Source organism: Numida meleagris, chromosome 2 (genome assembly GCF_002078875.1).
Source record: "Numida meleagris isolate 19003 breed g44 Domestic line chromosome 2, NumMel1.0, whole genome shotgun sequence".
NCBI lineage: Eukaryota > Metazoa > Chordata > Aves > Galliformes > Numididae > Numida > Numida meleagris.
This window is the reverse complement of record NC_034410.1, coordinates 110,817,566-110,831,304: the sequence shown is the minus strand read 5'-3', so window position 1 is coordinate 110,831,304 and position 13,739 is coordinate 110,817,566. Positions and strand designations below refer to the sequence as shown.

The following is a 13,739-nucleotide window of genomic DNA, read 5'->3' as shown; positions in this document are numbered from 1 at the left end:
TCCTGGAAAGGTTGCCTGTCTGGAATACATTACTGTAACCTGTCTTGGGCAAATTTAAACATGTGTTCGGTACAGAATACAAAATGGAGTTCAGGAGGCAAAACAGAGTTTCAATTTAATACAGATATACCACTCTCCCAAACTGTATAAAAAAAAAAAAAAGAGATTTTCCATCATGCAAAACTGTTTACAGAACATCTCTGCTTTTACATTTGATAGTTCATAACAAGATCAGCTGTTTCTTTAGCATGGTCATTTGTTGATTTATGTTGCATCCCATCATTATTTTTGTCTCATTTCAGCATCTCTGAGTAAAATAAAACATCATTGTGTTTGTCATTGAGCCACCTGTGACAAAGTCTACTCTTGCCATTTGGTTTAAAATGTACAAAATTACCTAGTTTTAAAGCTTTTTCAGGATTAGTGGCTTTTAGATAATGTTAGTTACAAATGATATCTATAAGCTGTAAGCACTAAAATCACTAAATCACTAGAAATGAATAATCTTTTTCTACAATGTTCTTCTAACATTTTTCTAAAATATAACAACAAATTGTGTTGGAGCTCTGTCAGAGCAAGGTAAACTATAGTTAAAGGGTTTGGATGAAATTTAAAATTAAATCTAATTTCCAGTTCCAACCTGTGATTGTAGAAGTTTGTATTCAGATTATGATTAATAACACAGGCTTTGAAGATCATTAAGATCCTTCAAAGAAACTAGGATACCTAGTCCAAGTGGCTTTACACAGCAGCTGAACTTATTAAATACAGCAGCCTTCATCAATCTGATGATTTCTCTCCTTGCGTCTTCTCCTTTATTTCAGAGTATTTCTGCTGAGATACTACCTGTGCATGAAATGCTGTCCCCTCAACCCATCCACAAGTTTATTTTGGCTTGAAAAGCCGTATGCCCTAGTGTTCATCATGCTTCCATGCCTACGCTGCAGCTGGACAAGTTGTAGTACTATCACATTGTGCTGCTTTCCAGTATGAACTAGGAGAAGCTTAGGTCAGCATCGAGGCAAGGAACCATGCAGCTGATTTTTTTTTTACCTTAGGTAATATTTCTATACCTGCAGAACTTAGGGCACAAATGGTTATGTGTACAAAGAGAAAGTGAATGTGCAATTCCTTCAGAAAAAGGCAAGTGTGGATGAAAAAGAAGCAAAATAAACCCTTGTTTCTCCCAACAACAGCAAAGAAGTGTGAAGTACCAAGGATGCAGTGATAAAAAGAGGAGCAGGAATTCATTTTCTCTGTAATCCAGATAGCACAGATAATCCTTGCAATGAAGACAAAATGATTTGGCAACGAAAATGGTGAAGATAACAAAGATTCTTAAAATTTTGATTTTGTGCAGCCTGGTTATAATATCCTTGTGACAAAGTCACATATAAAGGGTAAAAAATACAGTATTTGCAAGCTTGTTACTTCATAATCATCAGTATAAATAAATGCGGGCAGATTTGCCTGCAGCATAAGTGGGAGAGTGAAAACAGGTTTCCTGCCATTGTACAACTGATGGTATGACATGCTAATGGGAGACCAAAGCCAGCTTTGGATCCTTGGATAAATCCATGTCTGATAGAACAGCCTTACCATTCTGGATGTTTGCTGAACTCTGTCATAGCTCTTGCATCAGTAACAGTCAGGCGGTGTTTATGTATGTTTCTATCTTATATGAATAAATTGCATCTTATAACAGTGCTTAGATATTTTGTGCATGTTGCTTGCCAAGTGTTATAAATTGTTTTAAATATGGTTATTCTCTGGGGAATTGTTATTAGCCATGTGATAGTGTTGCCTACATATTTTATTTCTAATAATTACTTAAGGATTATGATGAATTCTCAATATACATTAAAAACAGCTCCCAGTAATATATCTTTTCATATTAAAATGCAGTCATATTCTTAGTTTGCTCTCACCCAAACTTCTCATGCAGTTATACTTTAATATGAAAAGAAATGTTGTCAAGAGTAGTTATTATCACACATCAGAATATTGTATTAGCATTCACTTTTAATAGATTAAAATGAAAGATTTTGAAGTCTGCCCTTAATGATACTGAATGTTCTTGGAGATGCGTTGGGAAAGCTTTAGATGAAATGTCATATGATATATATACATCATACATAGGTTCACAAAAGACAGTTCATTTAACTGCCTTTCCTTGTATTTCATCTGTTGTATTTGGATGAATCATCCACAGGTTAAGTAATTCTTGTGCAGTTTATTTACTTGAAATCAAGCACAGTGAGTGGTGGGGAAGTTTAGGAAAAACAAGGTTCTTGTAGACCTGGGATGATGATTAAAATAAGGTGATTTTGGAGGCATGATGAACGACAAGACTGTGATTGGATGTGTCTTTGGGTCATATTCACTGATCTGTTGATTCACTATCTACTTGGATAGGCTTCTTGAACTGCTGTCTCAATACAGTATGAGGTGGGCATCTTATGATTTAAGCTGTCCTGGAGGAGAATTGAGAGATGCAATGCTGCAGAACCTGCAAGTTAAAAAGCAGTATATAGAATGGTGAAATAATTTAATATTGGAGAAAGCATTAATTTCTGAAGTTAAGGGGCTTGTTTTGGAAGTTTCTGATGCACTTGGGAAAAAGAAGCTGTAGGACTTTCCAGCTGATCAAATTGTTAGCATTTTTTTCATGGTTTATTGTTTCGGTGCAGTCTAGTCTCGTGTTTTTGGAGGTGACATGGATACAATGCATGGCATAAGTGTCTCTGAACTTCTTTTTTGTTATTGTAGGCTTGTGTACATTTTTTTATCATAGAATTGTAGAACCATAAAATATCCTGAGTTGGAAGGGACCCACAAGGATCACTGAGTCCAACTCCTGGCTCCACACAGGACCATCTAAACCCAAAACCATATGAGGTTTTGAGAGCATTGTCCAAGCATGTCTTGAACTCCAGCAGCTTGGGGCTTTGGCCACTGCCCTGGGGACCAGGTTCCATGCTTGTCCACACTCTGGTGAAGAACTTTTTCCTAACCCCCAGCCTGACTCTCCCTAGATGCAGCTCCTTGACATTTCTGTTGAGAGATCAGCGCTGCCCCTCCACTCCCTGTGAGGAGCTGCAGGTCACCATGAAGCCTCCCCTCAGCCTCCTCTGCTCTGGGCTGAACAAACCAAGGGACCTCAGCTACTCTGCATACACCTGTGCCCTCCAGACCTTTCACCATCTCTTTAGCCCTCCTTTGAATGCTCTCTAATAGTGTTATGTCATTCTTATACTGTGCTACCCAAACCTGCACCCAGTGAGGCCGCAGAGAGCAGACCAGAGTGGGACCATCTCTTCCCTTGCTTGGTGGCAATGTTGGGCTTGGTGCACCCCAGGGTACGGTTGGCCCTTTTGGTTGGTGGGGCACACTGCTGACTCAGATTTAACTTGCTGTCAACCTGAACCCCCAGATCTGTTTCCATGAGGCTGTTCTCCAAACTCTCATCCACCACCCTGTACATATATACAGGGTTGTCCTATCCCAGGCACAGAATCTAGCACTTGCTCTCATGAAATTTCATGCAGTTGGTGATTGCCCGAACCTCCAGTTTGTCAAGATCTCTCTGCAAGGCCTCTCCACCCCTGACAGAATCAACAGTTCCTCCCAATTTAGTGTCATCCCCAGACTTACATGGTTTACCTTCAAATCCTGTAACCAAGTCATTGTTGAAATCATTAAAGAGAACTGGCCCTGAAGTGGAACCCCACTAGTGACTGGCTGCCAGCCTGGTGTTCTATGACTCTTGGAGCCCAACCCGTCTGACAAATGTTCACCCATGACATTATTTTTTTGTCTAGCTATATGCTGAACATTTTGTCCAAAAGGATACTGTGAGAAATGGTATTGAAAGCTCTGCTAATATCCAAAAACATTACATCAGCTGGCTTCCCTTGGTCAGTTAGGTGGGTAATCTTGTCATAAAAAGATATTAAATTTTTTAAACAGGACTTTCCTGTCATGATCCCATATTGGCTGTTACCAGTCACTACATTGTCTTTCAGATATTTTTCAACAAATCCCAGAATAATCTTCTCCATAATTTTGCTAGGCACCAAAGTGAGGCCTGTAATTACCAGGATCTTCTTTCTTGCCATTCTTGAAAATTGGGACAACTGCCAACTTCCAGTCAGCTGGGACCTCTTCAGATTCTCAAGACTGCTGAAAAATAATTGAGAGCGGTCTCTCAATATCAGCCAGCTCTTTGAGTACCCTGGCATTAATCCCATTGGACCCCATAAACTTATATGCAACCAGCTGGAGCAGCAAATCCCACACTGATTTGGGAGTGGCTGGGAGTTCATCATTACTTCAGTCACAGTCCTCCTACTCGGAGATCCAGGGTGCCCAGAACCCATTATGATGCTGAAGGCAGAGACGAAGAAGGCATTGAATGTCTCTGCTTTCTCTGATCCCTATTTGTGAGGTGACCATCCTCATCAAGTAATGGACCAGTATTATTTCTGGACCTCCTTTTGCTGTTAACATATTTTTTAAAAAGCCTTTTATATTGTCCCCCACAGTAATGGCCAGCTTCAAGTCTAATTGGGGTGGATTGTAGAGGTCATCTATATTCCACACTTCTTTGATAGAGATGATGAATAAACTCAATGCTGAAGTAACCTTTTTTTTTTCAACTTCAGTTTACATAAATCATAATTTCCTTACTTTGGAAACATTTTAGTAAACATTAAGAACTTATTCCTAAACACCTGCTGTAGAAAATGAATGTGTATATGCTTTATCCTTCAAGTTTACAGTTGGTTTTCAGGCTTGTGTTTGATGTCTTCAGGACCACCAAGGTGTCGTGCACCACACTGCACTAGTGCTGTAAATGTTTTTACATTTACAGTGTTTACCATAGCTGTAAATGTTGTACAAGTATTAACATGGGGACAGTGTTTGTGCCAGCTAATGCAGCTCGCATCCTGCAAAAAAATCACATTCCATCAAATCTTATTAAACTATACAACCCAATACACGATATTTTATACGTACTTCTAGCAGAGTTTAAATATTACAGTTACTAAATTCCATGTTCGAATATTGAAGAAATTAGGTAATATATCAAACAGTTTCTGGGTGTTTTTAGATATTTACAAGTCACTCTGATATTATGCATCAATATACTTTTTCTGAGAATTTACCCTAACAAATTGATCCAAAACGTTGCAGAAGATCATTTCTCATTTAAGTCACAAAAGGCTAGGAAGTTTAATTTTAGGTACAAATTCTGTTTTTCACTTTAACTGATATGTAGTTACCTTAAGCCTGCAGACCATGTTAGAACTGAAGACTTTCAGAGCTAAATAGAGGGCCACAAGCAATAGTAAATTCTGAGATTCAAGATCCTACCAGTGCCTGAAGCACCGGAAGTAGCAAAGCACTGATCGGATAGGAAGGTGGTCCAAGAACAATGCAAAGAATGATGAAAATTTCCAAGGTTCATGGAAAACTGACTTTAGCTAGATTTTTCTGTGAATGCAGATTTGGTGAATGTGTGCTTGGGAGGAAAGAGAGATGACCAAACATCCAAAGGAAGGAAATATTAGTATACTGAAAGATTAGTATACTTTACTAAAATTCTTTTCTCAAAATCAAAGGCTCGAGTGTTGCAGAGGGCAAAATAAATTGAAACAACCCTGGACTGCATCTAGCCAATAAACAGCCAAAGAAAGAATTACCTTTAGGTTTATTGCAACTAAGCATATCATATTTGAATTATGGCAATGTTTTTAATGCAGAATAGCAAGTATGTAATTTTAATGAGAGAAATTAAAAACGGGAAACTTCAGGAACCATGGTTTCCAGGGCAGATATGACTACCATAACTAGCCAGTTTAACTAGTCTGTCCATAGTATTTGTCAGAAATTTGATATGGAATGCATTTTTTCTGAAAAAATACAAATAAAATAAAAGTTAATTTTAAAATCTCCTAGAAACCACGACTTGGTTGTTGACAAAATGCTTAATTACTATGTAAAATAGGATCTTGTACCTTATTTCAGAACTGCATTTCTTTAACTTCCATCTCACAATGCTAAATCTCATTATGTTGCTGTCAGGAAGACTGACATTTTGCTAGCAGACATCTTTCTGGAGTCTAAGTACCAATTGCAGTGATCAGGGCACTTTTCAGTCTTTTGCCTGATGAGGTGAATGAGTTGAACTCCTGCTGGCCTTATACTAGAGTGCTTGGTTTCCTATAGCAGGCTGTGAAATATCTCCTCAGAATTTCATCTTTCCATTTATTTGCAGAGAAAACTGACCTTTTATTCCATTGTTCAACCAAACTAGATGCCAAAAATGTTCTCCAGGATTCTGTTTTGAATGCAAATAAATAGGAACTTGATTAATTCTTAATTCTTAATTCTTGAATGAGGAAGCTGAAAGAAATAGTAGGTGTAAGCAAAAAAAAAAAAAAAAAAAGCAATGAATAAACAAAGAGATCATCAATTGCTGTTTTTAAGGTCTTATCAAACTACTTTTCTAACTCAGACTTTGGAAATGCTGAACTTCCTATGGCAGATCTGTGTCCATAGCATCATCCTTTCCCTCCATGAAAACAAGGATTCTGACAGATAAGCTATGACTATCTACTAAGTAACTGTCCAGGAAGGGCAGACCGTTGTCTGCTGTGCCAGCAGCTGGGATGTATTCATTCTTACTGTTGCTGTTACAAGGCTTGCAGCCTCTGGCAGAAGAAGGGGATGAACAGCTGGAAGCTGAAACCTTTTCAGCTGCTTCAGCAACTTTTGTGGAACTATCTGCCAAAGCCACAGTTTGACTTCGTCACCTTGCAGGTAGAATATCCTGAGAAGCTCGGGGTGAAATGAGTGATGTCTGCAGGAAATTCACTACCACCTTCTGTAGGAGTAAAGGAAGCTCAGTCAGTGTTGGGGATTTTTTGAAAATGCCGCCACATCATCAAAAATGGTGGCTCATTTCCAGAATATGTCACTCTAAACATTCACAGAAGGGGTCAGGTGAAAGTTATTTCAAACAGACCTCGTAACAGCTGGAAATTGTGGTTGATGGCTGGTGATGGGGATTCCTGCTGTTGTGCATTTCTACTTGAAAGGTTTAAAAAGATTTTCCCCATCTTCTGAATGGACACTGGCACTGTAGTTACCCTGTTGGCACCTCCGCTTGAGTGAGCATGATGGAATTTCTGTGGGGACATTTTCCAGATGAGAATCCAACCTTAATGAGTCTATGATTACATAAGAAATCATGAGTTTTATACTTCTTTGTGTTGGTAAAGGATGAGGCTTCAGTTCTGACAGTTTTTCTCCTCCTAGACCCTCAGTTTTTAATCATTTCCTTTCTGTCACATTTCTGTTACTTCTTAATTGCAGTTGAGGGGAGAAAAAGAACAAGAAATTGCTTTGTATACATTTCCATGGATGGTATTTAACATTTATTGAAGGATATTTTTGCAGTTCTAATTATGAAAGTTTATTTTATTCACACGTCAAGCAAACTATCCTTTTAAGCTATACATTCTGGAGATACACTGTTTCATACATTCAGATGTCTGAAAGCTATCTGGAAATGTATTTCCTGCTTTCTGATATGGGAAAATTTCAATATGAGGGGGTTTAATTTGTTTTGAAATTTCAACTCGTGCTCTGTTCAAAAGCTAAAGTTGGAATCCATTAAGATACGTTTTAGTGCGGTTTCTATTCTCATCTTCCTTTTCTCAGTAACTGTGCAATTCACTTAGCACTTCATTACAACCAACAGCAATATGTATACATGGTGCACAAAATGAGCCATTTTGTTTTAAAACAGATTGCAGATGAAAGGAAACCATTCATTTCTTGCTTGCTAGCTGTAATTACTAGAGCGCTAATTACTCCAAATCACTGACATCTAGGGTCAATAAGGATGACAACAGGAACATCAAAGACAAGATGTACACATGCAATCAGAAGTCTCTAAAACCAGGCAATAATACTGGTTTATGGCTACTGGTTGTTTTTTTTTTTTCAGTCAATGATGAAAAATATTCAAGTTTTCTAAATGTTTACTATTATTTCCTTTGCAGTTTGACGGTGAGAACATGTACATGAGTATGACAGAGCCGAGCCAGGACTATGTGCCAGCCAGCCAGGTGGGTTAATTAATCTTCTCTGCCTTGTTTCAAATTGTAATTAAACAAATTCAAAGAATTGCATTGCAAATGAGTGGCACTATCAGTAACTGCTGCAATCAGGAATAATCATAATTTATAAACAAAGCATTTAAGCCTTGTTTCCAGTTAATGAGATAGAGTTGATAAAACAGCAGAATTGGCGTTTGTTGAAAGATACTACCTTGTTTCCTCTCCAGAACGCAAGCAGCTGTTTTGCCAGCATGATCTTTCCTAAACAGTTGTTTTACCTTCAGGAAATAAAGTCTTTACAGGTGCAGGTTATTTGTTTATCTGACTGCAGACAAGTTAATCATTATAAGCTACACATGTCACAAATAGCTTTAATTACCACTCCTAGGCCAGTTGTAGTTGAAGAATTGCATTTGTAACACTAATGGTATTGCTAAGGAACATTGCTAGTGTTATACTGTTATTAGTGGGGTTAGGGAAATGAATCAGTCTCCTGTAGATTTCAGCCCAAAAGGCTTAGTGTGATGCAGATATTTATGGATGTTTTTAGTCCCTTTTTGGTAAACCATACACTACATTCTAGTACTAGATGTATATTTTAAAATTATTTCAGAAACATTCCACTTGAGCTATTAGCTGCTATAGTTTTCTATAAATCTAAAGACTTTATTTCTTAAAATGCAGAATTAATTCTACGTTAGTACATGATGGTGATAGTGGTGCAGGTCAGTTACACTGTGTCATAGAAATCACCCTGAATAATTGAGCTTGTGGTCTAGGTCATGCACTGTCTCAGGCCCAGCAGTGGCTAGCCTGATATACCTCTTTCTGACAGGACCGAGGGACAATGTGAAGCTCTCTTACTAGGTAGGAAATATGTTTGACTGCACAGTAGATGTGTAGATGAGCTAGGTATAATTTAGAAATCAACAGCTCTGGAAAGTGGTGATACACTCAGATGAAATGTCCTCATGAAGTAGGGTTCTTCAGATAGTCATGACAGGCTACTTAATCGTAGTGCATAGCATACAAGTGCATTTGTGGTCAGGGAAGCAGGAGGCTGTATGAGATGAATTATGTTGTTCAGTCAGGAAGACCATCTTCAGAATGTTCCACCATGTTGCTTCCCAGTCTTCTGTTGAAGTTATTGTCAAAATACCTTTAGAGACCAACTGTACTTTGCATTTAGGATTTGTGCATGATTCAACTTATTCAGCTAAGAACTCTCCAAGATCCAGAGGTAGTTTGGAACAGAACTGTTTGATTAAAAAATGAAAAATTATATTATTAATTTTTCTCCAACCATTAATCCAAGAACTGTACTGACAAATTTTAGTATTACTATTAGATTAAAGCAGCATAGTATCATCTCATTTATGCCTTAAGGGTTTTGAAGTGCAAGGGCTAATTGAATTTGTTTGAAACAGTAGAAATACAAACTCTGTGAATGATTGCTGTTATAAGGCAGCTGCTACCTTACTGAGAATCATTACATCTATCTTAAATAGTTTTGAACAAAGAATTGCAAATCCACATTATACATCAGAATTATTTTTCTTCTGTTGATATTTTTGTACTGTGTGTATGCGTGCAGTTTAAATAATTTAAATGGCATATTGAAAAATTAAGAGCATAAGTTTTAATCTTTTATGCAGTTTCTACATGTGCTAACAAGGCCCAGATCCATAGAGATATTTATGCATCTAACACTCACTAATTTCAATGGAAGTACGGTTCTTAAGGTACCTTTAAAGATCCAAGGCTAGATATTTTAAGTGCAAATGATTTTGTCTTCAAGGAAAATGACCTATCAGTTCTGACATTTCCAAATTCAAAGGTGTTAGAAAACTGTTTAGTTACCAAGGGCTGGTACCAATAAGGGGCTTATATACTTAGAAACCTACTGTGGCAAAGCCTAGCTTTTGGGTGTCCAGCTCCCGGGGGGAATTTAAACCCCAGATTACTTGTCTGAACTCTCTGACCTTTGCTGGGGGATCCATATGGCAAAGAGATACTGCAACAGCCAGGCACACACAGTGCCCATTTGAGAGAAGTTATCAGCCTATCAGTCTTTTCTCTTATGGTGGTTCTCTCCTAATACTGCAGACATCTGACACCATTGTAGTGGATTTTTTAAGGGAATATATGTGAAAGCCTGTAATAATAACTTGATACTGGAAAAAAAAAAAAACAACACATACCAGGAGCAGGAAAAAGAGTGGGTGTTGGAAATCGTCCTTCCCTCTTGTTTAGGTAAGGTCCTTAAACTGCATAAGAAACCTTCCCAAACCTGTTCCTGATGTAGATAACTGCTGGTAATTCCTTTAAGGAACTGAGCAATTCTTCACTGACATTTTTGGATAGGTCTTAACTGACCACTGTGATGTGGTGCAGTTCCTACCTCCGGTGTAAACATATAGTGGTCACCCAAAATTGGCAAACCGGCCACCATTTCAGTAGGCAATCCACTGTTAAAGATGGGTTATATTCCAGGAAGAGTAAGGTATTCACTGCTGTGAAAATAAAACACGCAAGACTGAGTACATTACAGGATAGGGTGAGGAAGAAGAAGGAATATGACTGTATATTCCGATCTTCTCTGTTTTCAGATCTATTTGCTCATTTTCCTTTGTTACTGGATGTAGAAAAACTCTAGTCCTTTAAGAAGAGATAAGAAAATTTTCTCTCCCAGATAAAACTCTAGTCACTTAATCCACAGAGTTTTCTGTTTCCATTTTCCAGCTGTGCTCATGAGCTTTGAAGTTGTATGACTTCAGGGAGAGGAGTGCACGCTTTCTCCCATCCCCAATAACTCAGATGTTCACCTGAGAGGTCAGAGGTGAGGATTAGAAACCAGTCAGAATAAGTGAATTCAGTTCTCTGCTTCTCTCAATGGATGCACATCTGTTAACAAAAATATGAATCCATGTCAGGAGAGGCATGGCTGTATCAGAAACTTTTATTTAAGCTCTGATCATGATGACTGGGTCAGGCATGAGCATCGTTTTCTGATTTGAGACTGTGACCCAGCTTATTTAGGAGGTATGTTGGCAGACTGGGTCATGATACAGGGCATCAGAGACCAAGGAATTTCCTTTAAGCTCTCTTCAGAATTATGTGACTATAGAGGTAGGATTTTTTGGGTCTTGGTGCATGCTGACATACTCACCTCCTTTGTTGGATCTAACCCTGAGAAGTGAGCTTTGCCTGTTTTGCCTTCTCCTTCACATTTCTCCTAGAATCTAGCATTTCAAGGGATCTGGGGGCTGTAAGATGAAATGAGTTGCAGAATGAAATAAAATTTAGACATCAGAAATGTTGCAATTGCTCCAAAAAAGCTGAACTTTGCACTTCAGTTCTTTTTGTTTACTGCAAAGTGTTTATATCCAGAAAAAAACATCACCACCTATTATTTTAGGGGTTTTAATCAATGTATCTCCTTTAGGCTAGCATAAATAAGAGCTCAGCCACTGGACAGGAAAAATAGAGTTTTGTTCCTTTTGCTATGTAGCATCAAACATCTGCATAGCTTGGTAATCCAAGACAAGTTGCCTCACAGCGTCCCTCAACAATTATCATTTCTGTTCAATTTTCAAATCAGTACATGCTTTGGGACTTATAGACTAAGTTGCTAAGTAGCAACATATGGCTCACTACTGTTCCTGTGATGTTGCTGCAAGCAAATAGCATAATTCTATACTTGAAATGAGTTTTACAGAAAGGCAGTGCTGGAGCTGAGCCAGAAGTGTAAGTATACAGTAAAAATTAATTATATTCTTTTAGACTGTCCCAAAAGGCTGTTTGGCAATGTTGTCTCTGTGTACATTTTATATATACATGTAAGTACTGTATTTTTGGTTATGATATATGTAGCACAGGACTCTGCACTGCCAGCATCTCCTACATGAGTTATGCCAACCATATTAACAAACATATATAGTAAAACTGCATGACATTTTCACTACTAATTGCACTTCAATCTGAAAATATTTATCATTTTAAAATAAAACTATGCCAGCTGCTCTGCATTTCAAATTCTCACAAATATATTGTTTTCTCCTCACACCTGTAATTGGAATCTTGAAGATGAATTGTTCTTCACGTAATTTCTCCTCATGTAATTTGTGGGTCAGGTACAATACAGAATAAAATTATATTGTTTATTTTACATTTATTCTTGGTCACAATACATAATGTAATTCAACTCTTGTACAGAGCCTCAGCACTCTTCTAAGCCTTCCTGAGGCTTGATAAACATTTACATGTGATCCAAAGGGAAGGGAGAGGAACTGACCTGGAGCCAGTGATGTGGGGCGGTATCTCAATTGCCCTTATGGGAAAACATGAGCTACCTGAGACAGAAGGGTAATACTCTTTGCACAGCGAAGATATTTTCCTCCCTCCCAGAGGTATGGCAGAGAGACCTATGCATGGTATCTATATATACCCTTTAGCATAACGGGCAGTAATGGTGTCAAAACTGTTTCATCCTGTACAGCTCCAGGGTAAAATTGGATAGAATGACATCTGAGAGATTCTTCATGTTATTAGGAAAGTGCTCCTTTTCCTTTTGTTGCCATATGTGCATGATTGTAATTTTATCCCTAACTTCCTATTTTGTATTTATGCCCTAATTACTTATTGGGTTAGCTATTACTCATATGAAGTAGGAACAGATAAATACTATGTAGTAGATGTCCTTTCTTATTCTCTGTTGTTCCTTTCATAGAATCATAGAATCACAGAAACATATATTAGCTTGGGTTGAAAGGGATCTTAAAGATCACCTAGTTCCAACACCCATGCATAGTGGGGGCATGGCTACCCCCCACCAGCTCAGGCTGCCCAGGCCACAGTCCAGCCTGGCTTGAGCGCTTCCAGGGATGGGCATCCACAGCTTCTCTGGGCAGTTTGTGTCGGTGCCATATTACCCTCTGAGTAAAGAATTTCCTCCTAACATCTAACCTAAATCTCCCTTATTTTAGTTTGAAACTATTCCCCTTTGTCCTATCACAATGAGACCATGTAAAAAAAAATTGGTCTAATTCTTGCTTATAAGCTCTCTTCAAGTACTGGAAGGCTTCAACAGGGTCTCCCTGGAGCCTTCTCCAGACTGAACAAGCCCAGCTCTCTCAGCCTGTGTTCATAGGAGAGGCATTCCAGCCCTCTGGTCATCTTCGTGGCCCTCCTCCGGACCTACTGCAACAGCTCCACATCCTTCCTGTGCCATGGGCCCCCTGGCCTGGATGTAGTACTCCAGATGGGGCCTCACAAGGGCAGAGCAGGAGAAGACAATCATCTCCCTCACCCTGCTGATCACTCCTCCCTCTTTTGTTGCAATGCAGCCTTTCCAAAAGGTAGACTAGGATTTCACGGGTACTGCAACCCATTTCTACCAGATCAGGTACTTCTCAGAAAGACGTAGAACCACAGTTAGCAGAGAATTGTGGGAGTTGCCTGCATTAGAAAGGACTCAGAAAAAACCAGCATTCTCAGATGGAGAACACTACTGCAGTTCTCCATATTCCCATGGAAAAAACAGGTGACCTACCAGAGAGCATCCTGAAACTAAGATCTGATCTGAAATTGGACCACACTGATCTGCTGTCC

The 13,739-nt window shown here is 38.6% G+C and overlaps 1 protein-coding gene across 4 annotated transcripts in view; it reads left to right on the top strand.

Annotated features, from left to right (window-relative positions):
• TOX (thymocyte selection associated high mobility group box) overlaps positions 1-13,739 on the top strand; it is a 225,183-nt gene that overhangs the window by 107,180 nt on the left and 104,264 nt on the right. For all 4 annotated transcript variants that reach the window (XM_021386701.1, XM_021386698.1, XM_021386700.1 and 1 more), the window contains exon 2: positions 8,073-8,138. In XM_021386701.1, coding sequence (XP_021242376.1) covers positions 8,073-8,138 — 66 coding nt within the window. The remainder of the gene's footprint in view (positions 1-8,072; positions 8,139-13,739) is intronic.